This window comes from Labrus bergylta, chromosome 12 (assembly GCF_963930695.1).
Source record: "Labrus bergylta chromosome 12, fLabBer1.1, whole genome shotgun sequence".
Taxonomy (NCBI): Eukaryota; Metazoa; Chordata; class Actinopteri; order Labriformes; family Labridae; genus Labrus; species Labrus bergylta.
In genome coordinates, this window is record NC_089206.1 from 28,988,422 (window position 1) to 29,004,271 (window position 15,850).

A 15,850-nucleotide genomic window follows, 5' to 3' on the forward strand; every position below is an offset into this window, starting at 1 on the left:
TGCACCTCATTGTTACCACCCACCTCTTCCTGAAGTCTGACATGGAACATGGATGTGAAAGTGGACTTCCACACAGAGGGTATGACTATATAATTTGCTTGTGAATTTGTTTTATAGAGAAGGGATGCAGAGGTTAAAAGTCACCGTCTACTTATATTTTGTCGCTGCTGTCTAAAGAGTTATGTGTGATTTGAAATACCCAATCTGTTTTAATCTTTTTAATTCAATAAATGTGCACTCGGGTCTGACTAGTTGGAGGCGTCAGGCTCCTCAAATGTCTGAGTGGGCTTCACACCAAAGCCTTTGACCTCAACTCGTGAGGAGACAGCTCAGTTATCAAAGACAGTCAACAGGAGCATGAGGAGGGTGGGCTGAAGAAAGATCTTTGTGTTGCTTTTGATTTTTGGGTAGCTCTGGAACTGCACTGTGAGCCAAGAGAATATACTCCCTCTCTGATGGTAAATGGAGTAGATTTAGTATATAGTTTATATTATAAAGGTCATATATTTAGTATGTGGAATTCCAGAAAGCTAATTTGCTTTTGAATGAAATGTATATGAATGATTAGACACACAAAAAACATTAAAAAAAACATGTGGAAACATACACCATTAAAGGTTCAGTTGCTACCCCCATAAAAAGAAGGAAGCAAGAGGACTTTTTTTCCCAGGGTACCAACAGAGTAAAACAAAACAGTCAGTCAGCAAAGAATTGATTGGGGAAGCGGCAAGATTTAAGTGATTTAAACCCTGTGACATCTGATTTCACAGTAACAGCTTCAATGAATGGCAGAGATTTGAGCATGAAAAGAACGATTCTTTGCCCAGGATGCAGCGCTGAAGGCTTGGGCAGCTTCCCCACCCAGGATCTGAGGCCTAAACTTGGACTGGGGGTGTGCAGGCCCAGTGGGAGGCCTTCCACAACCCATGTGAAGTTAAATTCCGGTTCATCCAAAGCATTACTTGAATAGGGGAGGACAAAGACAGGAAGGACATTTCTACAGAAATTTAATACGCACTGCTGGGCTTACTTTAAGATTTGTTTTGGTTTGCTAACGTATGTAAGTATCCTTTAATCAGTAAGACAGCACTGTCACATTTAGCTCCATGTATTCACTTACAATGTCTACAGTATGTTTTTATGTGTCTTATCACACAAAGCATACCATATAGAACGTACAGTATCTTTTTTAGTTGGGTTTTAGGTTATCTATCTTTGTGTGTTTGGTGTACCACTGCACTGTCTTGTTGGCCGTGTACCGTTTTAAATCTTTATTATACATTAAAATAAAATGTAATATCCTAAGCTGCAGCTCCCTCCATATCATCAGAGTGTAAAAAAAAACATTTGGAACTGACTCAAGGTTGCTGAACAGGACAGAGACAAACAGAATGTTCTTTTTCAGTAAATAGAAGTGACAAGAGGACGTTGTCAATATTTGTCTTTGGTCACAACTTGTACTTAGGTCAAAGTCTTTTTGAATTGCCAGCTCATCACATACAGGGGCGTCTTTCTGAAAGAAGAAAACAATGATAGTTACAGGTTTCAGATTTGTATTTAATCAGGTAATTAGCCCATTGAGATCCAGATCTTTTCACAAGTGTGACCTGGCCAAGAGGGTAGCTGACACCTGGCCTGACCATCACATGCTCTGTTGTTTCTCCTGTAACATAGCTCAGAGTCTTGAGGCATGACAAAGTCAATCTTCTTTTATTCCTCATGTTTATCTCTCGTCACTCCCACCTTATATCCCTTCCCTTCGTTCACCTTATTTACCCCTAGTCCATCACTTCCTGTTGAGTCAACAGAAGAGCACCCCTCCTTGCTTACCTCCTCCACTTCCTTGTTCACAGAATCCTGTCTTGTATGGGAGAAAAATGCTGGTGTGACCATTTAGCAACCCCACCAGTGTAGATATGATATGATTTAGCATGAAAAAAAGTCTGAGAAAAGTCAAATGAGACTTAAGAGTCTCTTCCTGGTAACATGACTGATTCATACAGTAAATGACTCAGGAGATCACTGGACACAGAAGATTATAGAACTCCAGTATTAGCTTGGCTGATAGTGTACCATATTGCTCATCATAGCAGGTCATTATCTTATGTCATTGTTGGAGAAAATAGACCTTCAAGAAAAACAGTGAGATTAAAGCCATTGATAAAAAACAGCCATACAACTAATACCTAAACAAGATAGAAATACATATTGACATGATTTTCCCAATAACACTTGAGTAGCAGTTTCTCCATGGAAAATGTTTATACATTGCTATTTGCACACATATCCTAACAAAGCAGGAGGAAGTGATGGTGTGGTGAGGTAAGGCAAATGCAGGCAGTGAGTACTCGTGTGTGAGGGAGGGTTGAGGGCATGGCTCTGAGAAACGAAAGGGCTCTGTGGTGGTTTGGTTGACTCATTCAAAAAGAAAAAAAAAAGAGAGGCTGACTCAGTTTGAAAACTTGTCTCCAGGAGCACGTCGTCAGTCTACATTGCATGTTGTGTGACTGTGTGTGAGTGTTAAAAGTGGTCTTGTCTGGACAAATCATAAAAGGGGCTTAACAGGATAAAGGAACTCCTACAGCTTAATCTTTTTTACTCTGACTGATAGAAATATTTTTTCATTGTAGTTAGAGGTTTCTCTCTGTCAGATATATACTTGTTTTTTTTTCCATAACCACTCAAAGAATAACCATGCATATTGCGTCAAACAGAAAATAAAGCTTTGCCCCAAGGAGTGCCTTTTCACACCACTGCTGTTATCCCATCCTGGCAGAAGGTCAAAGTTTTTCTGTGATTCAACTATTTCGTCATTCCTGCAGTTTTCTCTACACACCCTTTTTGGCAGAAGCCTACACTCATTACTGTGTCAGTCCAACTTTCAACACAACTGTATCCATCCAGGAGTAAGAACTTCGGGACTCACTGTAGAATTATTCATTCGGCATGTGTTGCAAAGTCCAGGAATGGTGTGCTGTTGTTGACATTATTGAGCTCATTGGGTGTTGACAAATACACCTCCCTCCATGATGTAAAGTTATTTCCTGATAAAATTGTTGCTGTTTTAGCTGAAGTGTGATGTGGTGTCATACTGTACTCAGAAGTTCTGCTTGTTTTTATATTTACTATTATTCTTAAATGTGGAAAATAGTAAAAAATAAAGAAAAACCCATCTTTTAGTGGGTGAGCCCTTGATAAGTGTACAGTAGCTATATTATCATAATATACTGTAGTATACTGTTACTGTTGTGTTTTCAAACTTTTGACTGGTAGTAGATATATTTATTTTTAGATTTTTGTAAGTAGGCCTAGACAGAAAATAAACTTGTTCAGTTGTCAAACTTTATGCTTAAAATATATTTACTTTAAGCTAGCAGTGATAGCATCATGACAGTGAGCTGCTAATGCTCCTGGTCGGGTCTGTACAATGGCACCAAATTGTTTTAATTGGTATATTTTATTAATGTTTTTTTTTTATTAACATTTTCGTCTCTGATTATGTACCATACCAACATTTCACGTCACACTTTACATTGACTGCATTTCTAAAAAAAAAAAAAAATAATCCTGTTAGCTATTACCCAACAGAGAAGTTAAATAAACACTTGAATTTCCTCAACTTGCTTTTAACATCTTTCAAAATAAGAGGGTTGTTTTTTTTTACTTCGACTGTAAAAATTGCTTCAGTCATAATAAATATTAGGTTTAAATAAAGAATATATATTGTGATTGGTGGCGGAATTGTTTGCAATACAAGGGGCACCAGCTAAAATATTGCCCAGGGCACCAAGTGGGTTAGGGCTGGCTCTGGTGTATGGTCTGTTATTCTCTGTTGTCCACAAAAAGTGTGAGTTATTTGTCAGCTGTACCAAAGCCACAAGGAAATATTTCTTACTATCTCCTTCTGGTTTTAAAAAATGTTCTTGACAGTCATTTCCACGAAATCATTATTATGTCTTATTATTATGACTGGTTTGTGTTCTTCTGGCCCTACATTTTAACACAACTGGAGACAGACTCAGTCCTGGCAGGGGTGTTTGGTCTTCACACACAATGAACTAGTGACACCTTGTGTTCAAAAAGTGGTACTTTGAGAAAAACAATTGCGTGAGTTAAGGTGGACTAAAAGAGAAACCCTTTCTATTTTGTTTGCACAACATTTTGACTTTGAGCAGATGTTTAACAGGAATATGAAAAGAGATACTATTAACATTGTTTTCTTTTCAATTTTAGCTTACATTAACACATATTTACAGAACTGTATGTGCATAACTCCTTAGATTATTACATTTTTGTTACAAGATTATTTTCGTGGGTATGATCGGGATAGTGAAGATTTTATTGCATGTGATTTTTTTAGTTTCACATTTGTCCCTTAAGTGGAGAAGTTTGATCAAATGGGGTCTAAGGAATTGGGACTGAAATAAATCCTCAAACAGACGAGCAGCCTGAACAAAACAGCTGATAACGACAGAGAACAGTCAATGTGAGCTGCTCACTCTGCAGTCCTACTTCACGTCCAGCAAAACATTAACCAGCGTGTGTGTGGGCTTTTAAATATTCGACTTTCTCGCTTACAGGAAAAAAAACGTCTGCATGTCGCTGGGCAGCTCCTCAGAAAAAGCATGCTTAGCTGTCATCCTGAACACTGCTGCTGTGACCCTTGAATCCGATGTGTTTTATTCTTAGTCTTGACATGTGCAGGTATCAGACATGAGGATGAAAGATCAATGACAAAGATTATCCAGTCTTTGAGTGTTATTGCCAATCAGCACTTTCTGGTTAAAAAAAAATCACTTTTCATTGCACAGTCTGCAAGTGATAACTTCAAACTGGTGGAGTCAATGAATGGGAGCCAGGGAGGATATTCTGACTCAATAACAGGGTGAGCATAAGTGAAAAGATATTAATTTCCCAACAACATTAAATAATCAAATGCCTCTAAAATAAAATAACACGTATCTTACTTTGCAAATTATGAAACTTAAAAAATGTCATCCTTCAACACAAATGTTAGGAATCTCTGGTTGCGGACAATGATAATTATAAAGGTTATCTTTCTTGGCTAATGTTCCCTGAAAGACATGAGGGAAGGTTTTTAATGATTAATAAACTCAGATTCAATGGAAAAACAAGACAAACTGACGTCATGGTTACAGCTGGTGCTGCTCTTATGAGCTCTTATGGGCCCCTTCAAACTGAGCAATGGAGTACACAAGTCTTCACTGAGATTTTTACATCTCCAAAGATTGTGTTATACTGTATTGTTTGCTTCTTTAATAAATGTATAGATGATAAAAACGTGCAGGTTTTTGCATATTTAACAGGGAATAACACGCTTCATAAATGAAAAATGATATCCACAATAAAAAACAAACTAAAAATGGACCTTAAGAAAAGTGTGAGAACTTTTAATGTACATTTTTTTGGGGGTGGGTGGGGCTTTTTGTGTCTTTAATGGAGAGATAGGATAGTGGATAGAGTGTCTGGTGAATGGACTTGAGCTTATATAGTGCTTTTCTAGTCTTCTGACTATTTGATATGTGAGGATCACACCTACACACTCACACACTGATGGTAGTGATCACTATGTAGTATCATCCATCAGAAGTAACTAATTCCATTCATACACCACCACTGAAGCAGTGGGAGCAATTCAGGGTTAAGTGTCTTGCCCAAGGACACATTGGACACGTTGCCCAGCTGGGGATTGAACCTTTGACCTTCCGGTTGAGAGGCAATGACTCTACCAACTGAGCCAAAGCTGCCCTGTGGCAATATGGGAAAGGAGCCAGATTTTGAACCTGTGCAGATCCTCAACGTTTTTAGCAGAAATTCAGAGAAAAAATCACATGGAAATCACTCAATAAAAATGTGATGATTTTATTTAAGCTAAACAACAAATTATCCGATTCTTGGCACATTTACAAAAACAGCTTCCCCTATGCACAGCGCACACACGCACACACACACACACACACACACACACACACACACACACATTATTATTATTGTCATACAATCATTTCCATGGCAAAATCATTTATGAAAAGGTCTTTTTTCAGTTGCTTAGCTCTGGCTACCGTCCCCACAGTACACCACTGTGCTCTCCAGTCGAGAACGCTCAGCTTCAAACACCAGTAAATGGCTCAGCAGTGTTTCCTCGGGACCCGAGCGGATCAGGGAGGGATCATTGTTCTGCACTCAGGGAAACACAGAAACAACCACGTTAGGCCAAACCAACATCAGAGACATTGTTTTTAACATCTGTTTTTGACTTTCAAGCAGGTACAATGATGTCACTAAGGTGATATTCTAGGTCTGTTTATGTTTTCAAACAAGGTCAACTGTTCATATACTGCCTCTGACAACTAATACTTACAGTCTATGCTGACAATACTATAAGTTGATCTTAAACTTGGTAAACAAAAAAAACAAATGCTCTTTAGTAAACAGTGCATTGAGCAAATTACAAATGTATGTTTTTTTTGCAAGCACTCACCGCGACAGCAGAAATAAAGGCATCTATGAAGTGGTAGTCTGCTCCACCATGTCCACTCATACCAAAGTGTTTGGGGACATTATTGGGTGCTGTGTGCTTTGTTGATCTCTGGGTCAGAAAGTCAAACACATTCACCTCATGGCCATTATAAGACAGCTCCCCCTGTGAAGACACGTTTCAGTGTTTAAGTGAGCTAATGCATCCGTCTTTCAACACAGTTAGAAGTAGGTATACATATCAGTGTATTCATAACAGTAGAATAGAAATTGGGTGGTATCGGGGGGTGATCATGGCCTGAAGTGTTGCATGTTGCAACAAAGTATAATTAATAAAAAACATCTCTGCATTCAAAGCCACATACTACTGATCTTCTTACTCAAATGTTTAAAGTTTGTGAGCAAGAAACTATTAGAGATGCACCGATTGTGAAAACCAGTGTTGATACCAAGTGGCAACCTGTTTGTGTTGAATAATGTAGCCAATGGCGATGTGCAAAATTCTGCAGTTCCATGAGTTTCCACTTGAGGCTGGCTCCAAAAGACTCAGAAGTCACATACACACTGTACTCTAAAAGGCCTGTTTTTACAGCTGACATTAACATGTTTCCAGCCTGGAACTAAATATGATTTTGGTCTTAGCCACACACAGTGTTGGGGGGGGGGCTGACATTCTCTTTCATGTTTGACCAAGAAAACAAATCAGAGTTTGTCCAAATGGGGACTTCTTCTGCTCAAAAAAAACAATTCTCTAGCTTGTTAGCATTAAATTGATATAACACAACAGATACACATCTGACAACGACACATTATCTACCAATGTCTGTCAACAGAGCCAATATTGGCCAATACAGATGTTCAACCGATAGACAGATGCATCCCTAGTAACATTTATCAATCTTTAAATTTTAGACCACTGGATTGGCAACAAATCAATCTCAAGGTGCTGTATAAAGCATAAAGGTGTACACCTATCATGCTCTGTGTTCTTAAGTTTTTGAGTCACATGTCATGTCATGTGTGCCAAAATTAAGGAATGCATCCTCTGAAGAGTAGAGGCTTGTTGTTACAACCGTTACAAACACTTTCATTTTGGGTAAATACTTTGGTGTCCTTATCCTGTAGCCATGAAGCTCCATGTTAGTGCACTTAGTTCTTTAATTTGGCCTACCTTGCTGCCATGGATGGTTGTTTTTCGTTTGCATATCTCCTCAGTGAATGCCACCATTGAAAAGGCTGCGGTCACACCCCCTTCAAACTCCATATTAACAACCTGGACAATCAGAACAGATCAATAAGACTAGACATTTGGGGGACAGTGTTTTGACTCTAAACAATCTGTAAACAACATTTTTACTGGCTTCAAAATACACATCAGCAAAAGATCCATACATACACTTTTTCTGTTTTAACAACTACTTCAGTGGAGTTAAAATCTTTCAAAATCATGAAGGGAATGATTGCTGAGAACAAACACCAAGTAAATTCTGGTAACTTGAAAGATGTAAATAAATGATGAGCATTAGCAGGCTGTGGCTTAGAGGATAACACGGTAAAGAAACTGTTTTCAGATGATAATAAAGGAAAAATATGAGAGTACACTTCAGTGTTTTATTTGGATAAACCTTTTCTTCTGACTTACTATGTTCCTTTTGTAAAAAGTGAAATGTTACTGATATACAATGGTTCAATGATTTTACATCTTACTTGTCAGTCCACTCTGAATTGTGGATGTACGAGGAGCTGTCAAGAAATATATGATTTTCTTTGTAACTTTGATGGATACTGGTGGTGTTTTAGTTTAAGCCTTAGTTATAGAGGGATGGTATGTTGTGTAGCACGTGATATAAAGTCATTGTTTTCTAACCTGGTTAGTGCACACATCATTGTCACACTCGTAGACACAGCGGCCATATGGTCCGTTCTTCAGTGCCTCAGTTACTGACTCGATGTCTGGTAATGAGCTCGGGCATATGACTGATACAGGCCAGCCAGTGTGACCCTAGTCCATAAACAAACACACAAACATTAAATATACAAGTATGGGAATCATGTTTAGTTTTATGTCAACAGAGTGGATAATGCATTGGATAATTCCTGAAAATCATAATGAAATGTTTACCTGTTTCACTCTATCCAGGTAAATTTTGCATGCTGAGTACGCACAGTCTTGCTCTATTGGACAGTTCATGCAGCGATCTCCAGCACCTACTGGCTGGAGAAAAAATGAAACAACCAAAGTTAAAGTTATATTCATTCCCAGTAGTATGATTTTACAAATCGTACGGTGGCTGGGAAGTGCAACGCAAAATTAAGACAAAATGACCCCTCACTCAGTCACTTCCAGGTCACTTCCTGCATTTGGTACATTCCCTTTCCGTTGAGATTCTGTCATTTGTAAATTTGTCTCAGCGCTTGTAAAAGTCTTTCACATCTTGTCAATTTGTTTTATAAAATGTAAATGTGTTCTGTCCTTGGTAAAATTGTTTTGGTTTTGTAATTCTGTTTTATAAAATGTAAAAATGTTTTTCAAAATTTAAATTTGTTTAACAATGTGTAATTTTGCTTTGCACTTCCCAGCCACCATAAAATAGAACAGGCATGGAAATACTGTATCTTAGTGACAACATAACACAACACAGATACATGAAAAAGGTTTAAAGACATTCTTATGTACTGTTACATAGTACAGCTATAGCTCTACAATACAAATGAACTGCAGAATAAAATCCACACACCTTGTTTTCTTTTTGAAAGTGGCTGACTGATCCAAATGATGAAACTTTCACACACCTGCCAAGTATGAAACAGCAATATTAATTATTCGTCTGGGGAAAAAATAGAAGCACCTTTAAACCGGATGACTAACCACAACATTTATTGTAGTGAAGATTGCATATATTTCTCAGTAAAGGCCAGGTTGATCATTGAATGTTGTCTGTTTATTTACCTACGTGCTCCTGCCCAGTGATGTATCAGGTCAATGTCATGGCACGACTTTGCCAAAAGAGCAAAAGAGCTCTCTGCTTCATTCCTCCAGTTCCCCCGGACAAATGAGTGAGCAAAGTGATAAAACCCAACCTGGAACAGGAGGTTAACATTTATCTGAATAACTGGTGCCTTGGTGAAAATAAAAATGAAAGGCATTATGCTTTAATGAATGATGAGAATCTCTGAGGAATAGCAGCACTATTTTCAGTTTTCTGTTTAAATTCTTACCGGCTCAAAGTGCTGAATATGGATAACATCGCCTATAGCTCCAGCATCTATCAGCTCCTACAAAAGATCAGTTTCATTGTTATTTGAAAACATAAATAAATCATTGTTTGGAGTTGCCCCAGTGCAGAAAAAGTTTCATTTGCCTGTATTAAAACAGCCAATATGAGCAGACCTCCCCCTACTGAAATCTATTGAAAACATAATTACAACCAAATTGACATCTTTAAACCCTGAACAGTGAGGAATCTATCCGATTGTTTCATAAACACTAAAAGTAACAGAAGACATTTACCTTTATCATGTGAATGACAGGATCATAGCGCAGAACATGAGCCACTGAAAGCATCACACCACTCAGAGTGCAGGCCTTCACGATCGCTGTGCAGTCTTCAATAGTAGTCTGGAGTAGAGTTAAGAAAAGAACATAAGTCAGAAATTGACACACAAAGATGAGGAATATCTGACTCAAATTTGCAATGAGTTTGAAAGAAATATAGCAGAAATGCTGACTGAAAAAACTTCACTGCAATGTAATATCAAAAATACAGATTGAGAGGTTTTTACAGTGTCGTTTTCAGAAATACAAAAATGCAAATTAACATGCTCAAACATTACTGAAAACAACTTATTTTACTTTTTCTTAAAAAGAAAGTTCCAATTTAATCTGTTAAAAATCTAGCTACAAAACACTTACTGCCATTGGTTTCTCCAGCAACATGTGGTAGCCCTTATTGGCAAAGGCCACTGCAGGCTCCTTAGAAACAAAAACAAGTTCAACGGACATTTATCTTGTATAAAGAAGATTAAATATCAAGAGTTACACATGTATACAGGATATACATAATGATTGTAGGTTTACCTTATGGTGGCGGTCTGGAGTACATATTAACACAGCATCTGCAAACTTCTCTCTTTCAGCTATACTTTTCCATTCTAGTGTAAAAACAAACAAACAGAGCTTTTAGTTTAACAGTCAAAAAATCATCATCAGTAATGAATGTTTTATGTTTTGATACTTACCACTAAATACATTTCCATCTTCAATTTTGTGCTGCTGTTGAATTTTAGTGCGGGCAAATCTTCTTGGATCAGCAACTCCAACAACCTAAAAGGTTGACGATGATTAAAAGAAATAGAAATATAGTTACAAGTTACAACTGCTGTGACACTGGGTGCCAATACTTCTTATTTTTTCCTAACTATTTCAGCAGAGTTAAAATCTTTAAATCATTTGAGAATGATTGCTTAGAATAAAAACCAATAACAAGAAGTAATTTTCTGCATTTTTAACTCCTTGCTACAGACACTATTCATTAGATGTGTGTGATATTTACTTTTCTGCTATAATTGATGTTTCTGTGGGCTTTGTCAAGGATCTCCAATCAGTTGATTTAACTGGCAGATACTTTATGATTACACAGTGTTTCTTTTGTCAGTTCAGAACACAGCACACAAATATTACAGTCCACTACACCTGATCATGTTTTACTACTTTGAAGGAAAACCTCTGCTGACCTTCATGCGCTCAGGGTGAATAGAGGCAAACTGGGAGTAACTGTCCCCTCGATTGCCAGCTCCAACCACGATCACACGGACAGGGGAAGTCATCATGGTGTCCTGTGAACTTTGTCACAATTAAAGCTTATATAAACACCTTACACAATTTCTGAACTAATAAACACAGGCTACGAATCAGAGGTGATCACATGGACAACGTATCTTGCATAATCTGGGTTAATCGTTGCTAGATATATAGTTATCTTTAGCCATAGATTGTTTAAAGGGGGATTTAATTTACAATATCAAACCATTTGTCGTTTTAAATTATAGCCTACATCCATAGTAGGTTGTTCACTATAATTCCTCAAAACAGCATTGGTTTCTAAAAAAAAAACAACGAATAATATGACTCAGTACCTGTGTTGTCAAAATCTTGTAATTGTCTTCCGTGTTGATCAGGTAAAGTAGGACGACGAGCCTACAATATTCTCCAACTGGAGAGGTGAGAGGACTACAGCTGAGTAGTTGACTTCTTCGACCAATAAAAGCCGACCGCAGAGCAGTCGGAGAGTTACGTAGCGCCTCCTACCGTGTGCACGTGGATCTTCTGTTGCATTCACAACTCCTCGTAAACAAATGTTTAGCAAGGAAATGCAATATATTGTGAGATTTGGATTTAACCTTCGGAGAGTATCCATTTATTCCGTAAACAGGGTGTAAACACATTGCAGTTGTATTTGTTGTTTCAATGGAAATGATATAATGATTTGGGGGACAATAGGTAGCGATAGGTCAGGTCACAAGTTGACACCGAAGTCACAAGATGGTCTTTGAGATCGATTAAGGTCATAGTAGACATTTGTTAAACATTTTAAAATTGCATTAAAACGTGGCTGTAATAGGGCGATGTCGTCGACTTCTCTTCAACAACTTTTTTCTTCACTTTACTTATTGTAGGCTATTTAATGACAAATGTTGAGTTATTGTTGAGTTAAACTGTTTTAGTCTTTACAAAATAAGTTAGCAATATACACTGAAGTAAGTATCAATTCAACAACCACTGTGAACTAAGATATACTTTAAATGAAACCCATAGATAGACTGTAAATATTAAGATGAACCCATAACGACATATAAAGCCGAGACGGTTTTCGCAAATCTTCGGAAGCCTTCGTCAAATCCGAGCCTTGTACACAGCCAGGGTCACATGACGCGATTAGCCCCGCAGCGGCGTGAGCTCAGCTTTCTCTAGCTTTTTTCACATGTTAGCCCGTTCATGATTGTACGATTTATTGTATTCTGCGTTGTAAAAGTAGACGCACTTCAAAACGCTGTATTTTGTTCAAGAGTAATATTTAAGCTACAGAGTAAGACGTTGCGCTTTTAAGGTTGGTTATACATTCCTCTGTGCTCGCTAGCTAAGGTTAGCACGTTAGCTAACATTTACTCAACATGAATATTGATAACGTTAATCAGTGTGTGACAACCGGAGTATCCTCTACCACATCTGCGACTGCAAGTAATTGTATCGCAAATGATAATACAACAACCATCGTCAGCAGCATCCCTTCGGTCACGAGCAATGGTACGTTTTGTGACTTTTGGTTGTTATTGTCCTTGTTGTGCTGCTCAACAAATATGTTAGGTAACTAGGATAGCATGGTTTTTCCTTCTTATAATTGATGATTTGCTTTCCTTTCACAATACATTTAGTCGTATAAGTACGTGACGCATTTTTCCTCTCCAGTGTGTAGCTGAATTGATGTGCAGCACTTTGTTTTAAACAGTGTTTGGACTTTGCACAACCTTGGTTTAGGCAGTAATGCACAACATACTGCATATGACTTATTTTAACATGTCATTATTTGTTGAACGCAGTTGATAGGTTAAAAAAAACTATTAGTTTCTAAATACAATTACTCCATATTACTGTATTTCAGCTTCAGCGTCAGCAGCGATGGTGACACCATCATCTGACACATCTGTCTCTAACGGCGTCTATGTTCCTGGTGGCATCACTAATGGAGATGTCAAGCCTGCTGTGACCACTCCCCTGGCAGATTTCCTCATGCAGCTGGAGGAGTATACTCCCACAGTGAGTACATTTCATACAGGAACGCATTGTCAGAAAGTTTGTATATTCAAATGTCCACGTTGTTAATGTTAGACGTACGTGGCAATTGTGTCTTCCTTGCCAGCCAAATTAAATGTTCACCACAACTAGATGAACTGAAATATGGTATTAAATATATGAATATGCCACCCTTCCAAATGGGTATAGTATAGCATTTTTACTTTTATGTAGTGACTTAAGAAAACTTAATTGGCATGGCACGTATGTCAGAAAGCAGCCCTGCTGGATAATTTTGCTCTTAACGTCCAGTACAGTATTTTTAAAGTAAGCAACATGGAAAAATTCCAGCCTCCCCTAATCTTGATGAAAAAGATTAAAGAACTGTTTTCCTAATACTACAAACAATACTCAAGTGTGCTTCAGTGGTTAGAGGCTGTACCACGTTCATGGTACAGTTCATGGAGCCATCACTAAATGGCAGACATACAGTAGCATTGTTCTTCACAAGCTGTGTCAGTATAACTAGAAGTCTGCTGTGTTGATCATTGACAGTGTAAAATATGCTCTATTATGATTTTTTTCTCCTTTTATTTAGATTCCTGATGCAGTTACTGGGTACTACCTCAACAGGGCTGGCTTTGAGGCTTCTGATCCAAGAATGTAAGTACTACCAAGGTTTAAGGTCATTTTACACCCCAGTGTCTCTGATGTGGCCTCGGGGATCTGATCACAAGTGGTCACTGGAGACATATTTGTAGATCCATGATCTGGCCAGGTGTAAACAGCTGTGATCAGAGCTGTCCACTCAGTTCCTCCCTTGACATATAAACTATGTTTGCATGTGCAACATTTCTTCAATCCTATTAAAACCATTCCAGTTTGGTATTCCAACTTTACTGTTTACATGGACATCGCTAAACAAAATAATGGGATTATGATGTGCGTGTACATGCATCACACATTTAATCAGAATAAAATCATTCCGACATGGGTAGAGCTGTCTAATATGTATGAAATATCAGTAAAATAGCCCACTCCTTCAGGTTAACATACATTAAAATGTTTTGCATAACTTGTGGGAAAAGGATCTCTGTTCTTACAAATGTCATGTCAGGGTTTCTGTTTATGGACCTGTGTCCATAAAAAGTGTTTCTTAGGAGTGAGATCCATTTGAATCAGAACTCAAGCCCCCCTGTGTGTTTATTTATTGTATAGTTTTTGGTCAGCCATGCAAGTTGACTCTGCTGTGGCTGCACACCTACAGATGTTGCTCCTCCACTCTCCCACTCACAACGCAACAGGATTTCTTCTCTCTTGCAAGTACTGCAAAGTCAGCAGTACATAATTATCCTGCAATCGATAAACAGGGAGGGAATGCCAGTCTACAGGAGGACCTTAAGACATGCACAGTTGAAGAGAGAGGCATACATGCGCAGTGTGAATAGTTTTACCCCAACCAGGAAGACACAATCGGATCAAGCTTGTACATATATATTGATCCAAACAATGATCGCATTCAGCATTAACCACCCCACTCAGATTGGATCAGTCCCTTCTGATTGACATGTTTACATGAAACATTTTTATTCTGATTATTTGTGTCCATGTAAACATAGTTATTGATAATACCAGGTCTAAACTGTTTCTTAACCTCAAGCCTCAGTATGAGTGGGTCTCTCTTATCCCCTGTGGAACCTTGTGACAGAAATCACAGTTACAGTGATATGTATTGAAATAAACTATACATCTATCACTGCGACAGTTCCTGAACTGATTACTTGGAAATGCTAAGTGGAAATTGTTTTTTTCTCCTGTTTCTCTAGAATCCGTCTGATCTCCCTTGCTTCCCAGAAGTTTATCTCAGACATAGCTAATGATGCACTGCAGTACTGTAAAATGAAGGGCACTGCGTCAGGAAGCTCCAGGAGTAAGACAAAGGTCAGTCTTTTTCTCTTTTTGTGGGAAGAATACATGGATTACAATGATATGTGTGTTTTAAAGTGGTGTGTATATATAGGAAGCTGTGACAGAGGAAGTGGTCAATTGTCTTTAAATGCTGTAATCACGCTGTCCCTGATAATTTAACAGTTCCTTATTTTGACTTCTTTCCTGTGTATAGGATAAGAAGTACACTCTGACTATGGAAGACCTGGCTCCTGCCCTCACAGAATATGGTGTCAACGTCAAGAAACCATATTACTTTACATAAAACTGTATTTCTTTCTTTTTCTTTCTTTTTGCTTTTGCTAGAATTATCATACTGCTGACCTGCTAGTCTGTGGACACCTATACTGCTTGATTTTTTTTTATCATGAGGCTTTAGTACACGTTTGACAAATCTTTGTAGTGAATAGGCCATTTGTTATTTTTTGTGGTGTCATCTTTGCATTGTGTTAAATTGTAAAGTTAAGTTTTATTGTGAAAATAAACCCTTACAAAAAATAAACATGTCTTTGAGAAATTCAATTGGATTCGGTGTTTGCCAGAATCCTGTATGTAAGTGGAAGGTAAATGGACTTGAGCTTATAAAGCACTTTTCTTCTCACTACTCAAAGCGCT

At 38.0% G+C, this 15,850-nt stretch overlaps 2 protein-coding genes across 3 annotated transcripts; one reads left to right on the plus strand and one right to left on the minus strand.

Annotated features, from left to right (window-relative positions):
* Positions 1 to 5,867: 5,867 nt before the first annotated feature.
* zgc:154075 (uncharacterized protein LOC556929 homolog) lies at positions 5,868 to 11,787 on the minus strand. Of its 2 annotated transcripts, none has more exons than XM_020638194.3 (14): positions 11,635 to 11,787; positions 11,233 to 11,334; positions 10,738 to 10,822; positions 10,577 to 10,650; positions 10,412 to 10,471; positions 10,010 to 10,117; positions 9,718 to 9,774; positions 9,449 to 9,579; positions 9,237 to 9,291; positions 8,621 to 8,713; positions 8,366 to 8,500; positions 7,670 to 7,771; positions 6,503 to 6,664; positions 5,868 to 6,198 (listed from the first exon to the last, which is right to left on the minus strand). In XM_020638194.3, the coding sequence occupies exons 2-14, from the start codon at positions 11,326 to 11,328 to the stop codon at positions 6,070 to 6,072; spliced, it is 1,287 nt and encodes a 428-aa protein (XP_020493850.1). In that variant the 5' UTR covers positions 11,329 to 11,334; positions 11,635 to 11,787; the 3' UTR covers positions 5,868 to 6,069. The 2 variants fall into 2 exon arrangements, with proteins under 2 accessions (XP_020493850.1, XP_020493851.1); XM_020638195.3 differs by having other exon boundaries at positions 11,233 to 11,341; positions 11,635 to 11,785.
* A 621-nt stretch (positions 11,788 to 12,408) lies between these two features.
* taf10 (TAF10 RNA polymerase II, TATA box binding protein (TBP)-associated factor) lies at positions 12,409 to 15,737 on the plus strand. Its single transcript, XM_020638196.2, has 5 exons — positions 12,409 to 12,802; positions 13,158 to 13,312; positions 13,887 to 13,951; positions 15,115 to 15,229; positions 15,411 to 15,737. The coding sequence occupies exons 1-5, from the start codon at positions 12,670 to 12,672 to the stop codon at positions 15,498 to 15,500; spliced, it is 558 nt and encodes a 185-aa protein (XP_020493852.1). The 5' UTR covers positions 12,409 to 12,669; the 3' UTR covers positions 15,501 to 15,737.
* Positions 15,738 to 15,850: the final 113 nt, after the last annotated feature.

Bases quoted from the DNA above. Each gene is read 5' to 3' on its own strand.
- zgc:154075 (XM_020638194.3), bottom strand. From the start codon at position 11,328: ATGATGACTTCCCCTGTCCGTGTGATCGTGGTTGGAGCTGGCAATCGA. The intron at 10,823-11,232 runs GTCAGCAGAGGT...TCAACCTTTTAG, and splicing joins TTCACCCTGAGCGCATGAAG to GTTGTTGGAGTTGCTGATCC. The intron at 8,714-9,236 runs GTGTGTGGATTT...TTTTTTCTCCAG, and splicing joins ACTTTCAAAAAGAAAACAAG to CCAGTAGGTGCTGGAGATCG.
- taf10 (XM_020638196.2), top strand. From the start codon at position 12,670: ATGAATATTGATAACGTTAATCAGTGTGTGACAACCGGAGTATCCTCT. The intron at 12,803-13,157 runs GTACGTTTTGTG...ACTGTATTTCAG, and splicing joins CCCTTCGGTCACGAGCAATG to CTTCAGCGTCAGCAGCGATG. The intron at 13,952-15,114 runs GTAAGTACTACC...CTGTTTCTCTAG, and splicing joins GAGGCTTCTGATCCAAGAAT to AATCCGTCTGATCTCCCTTG.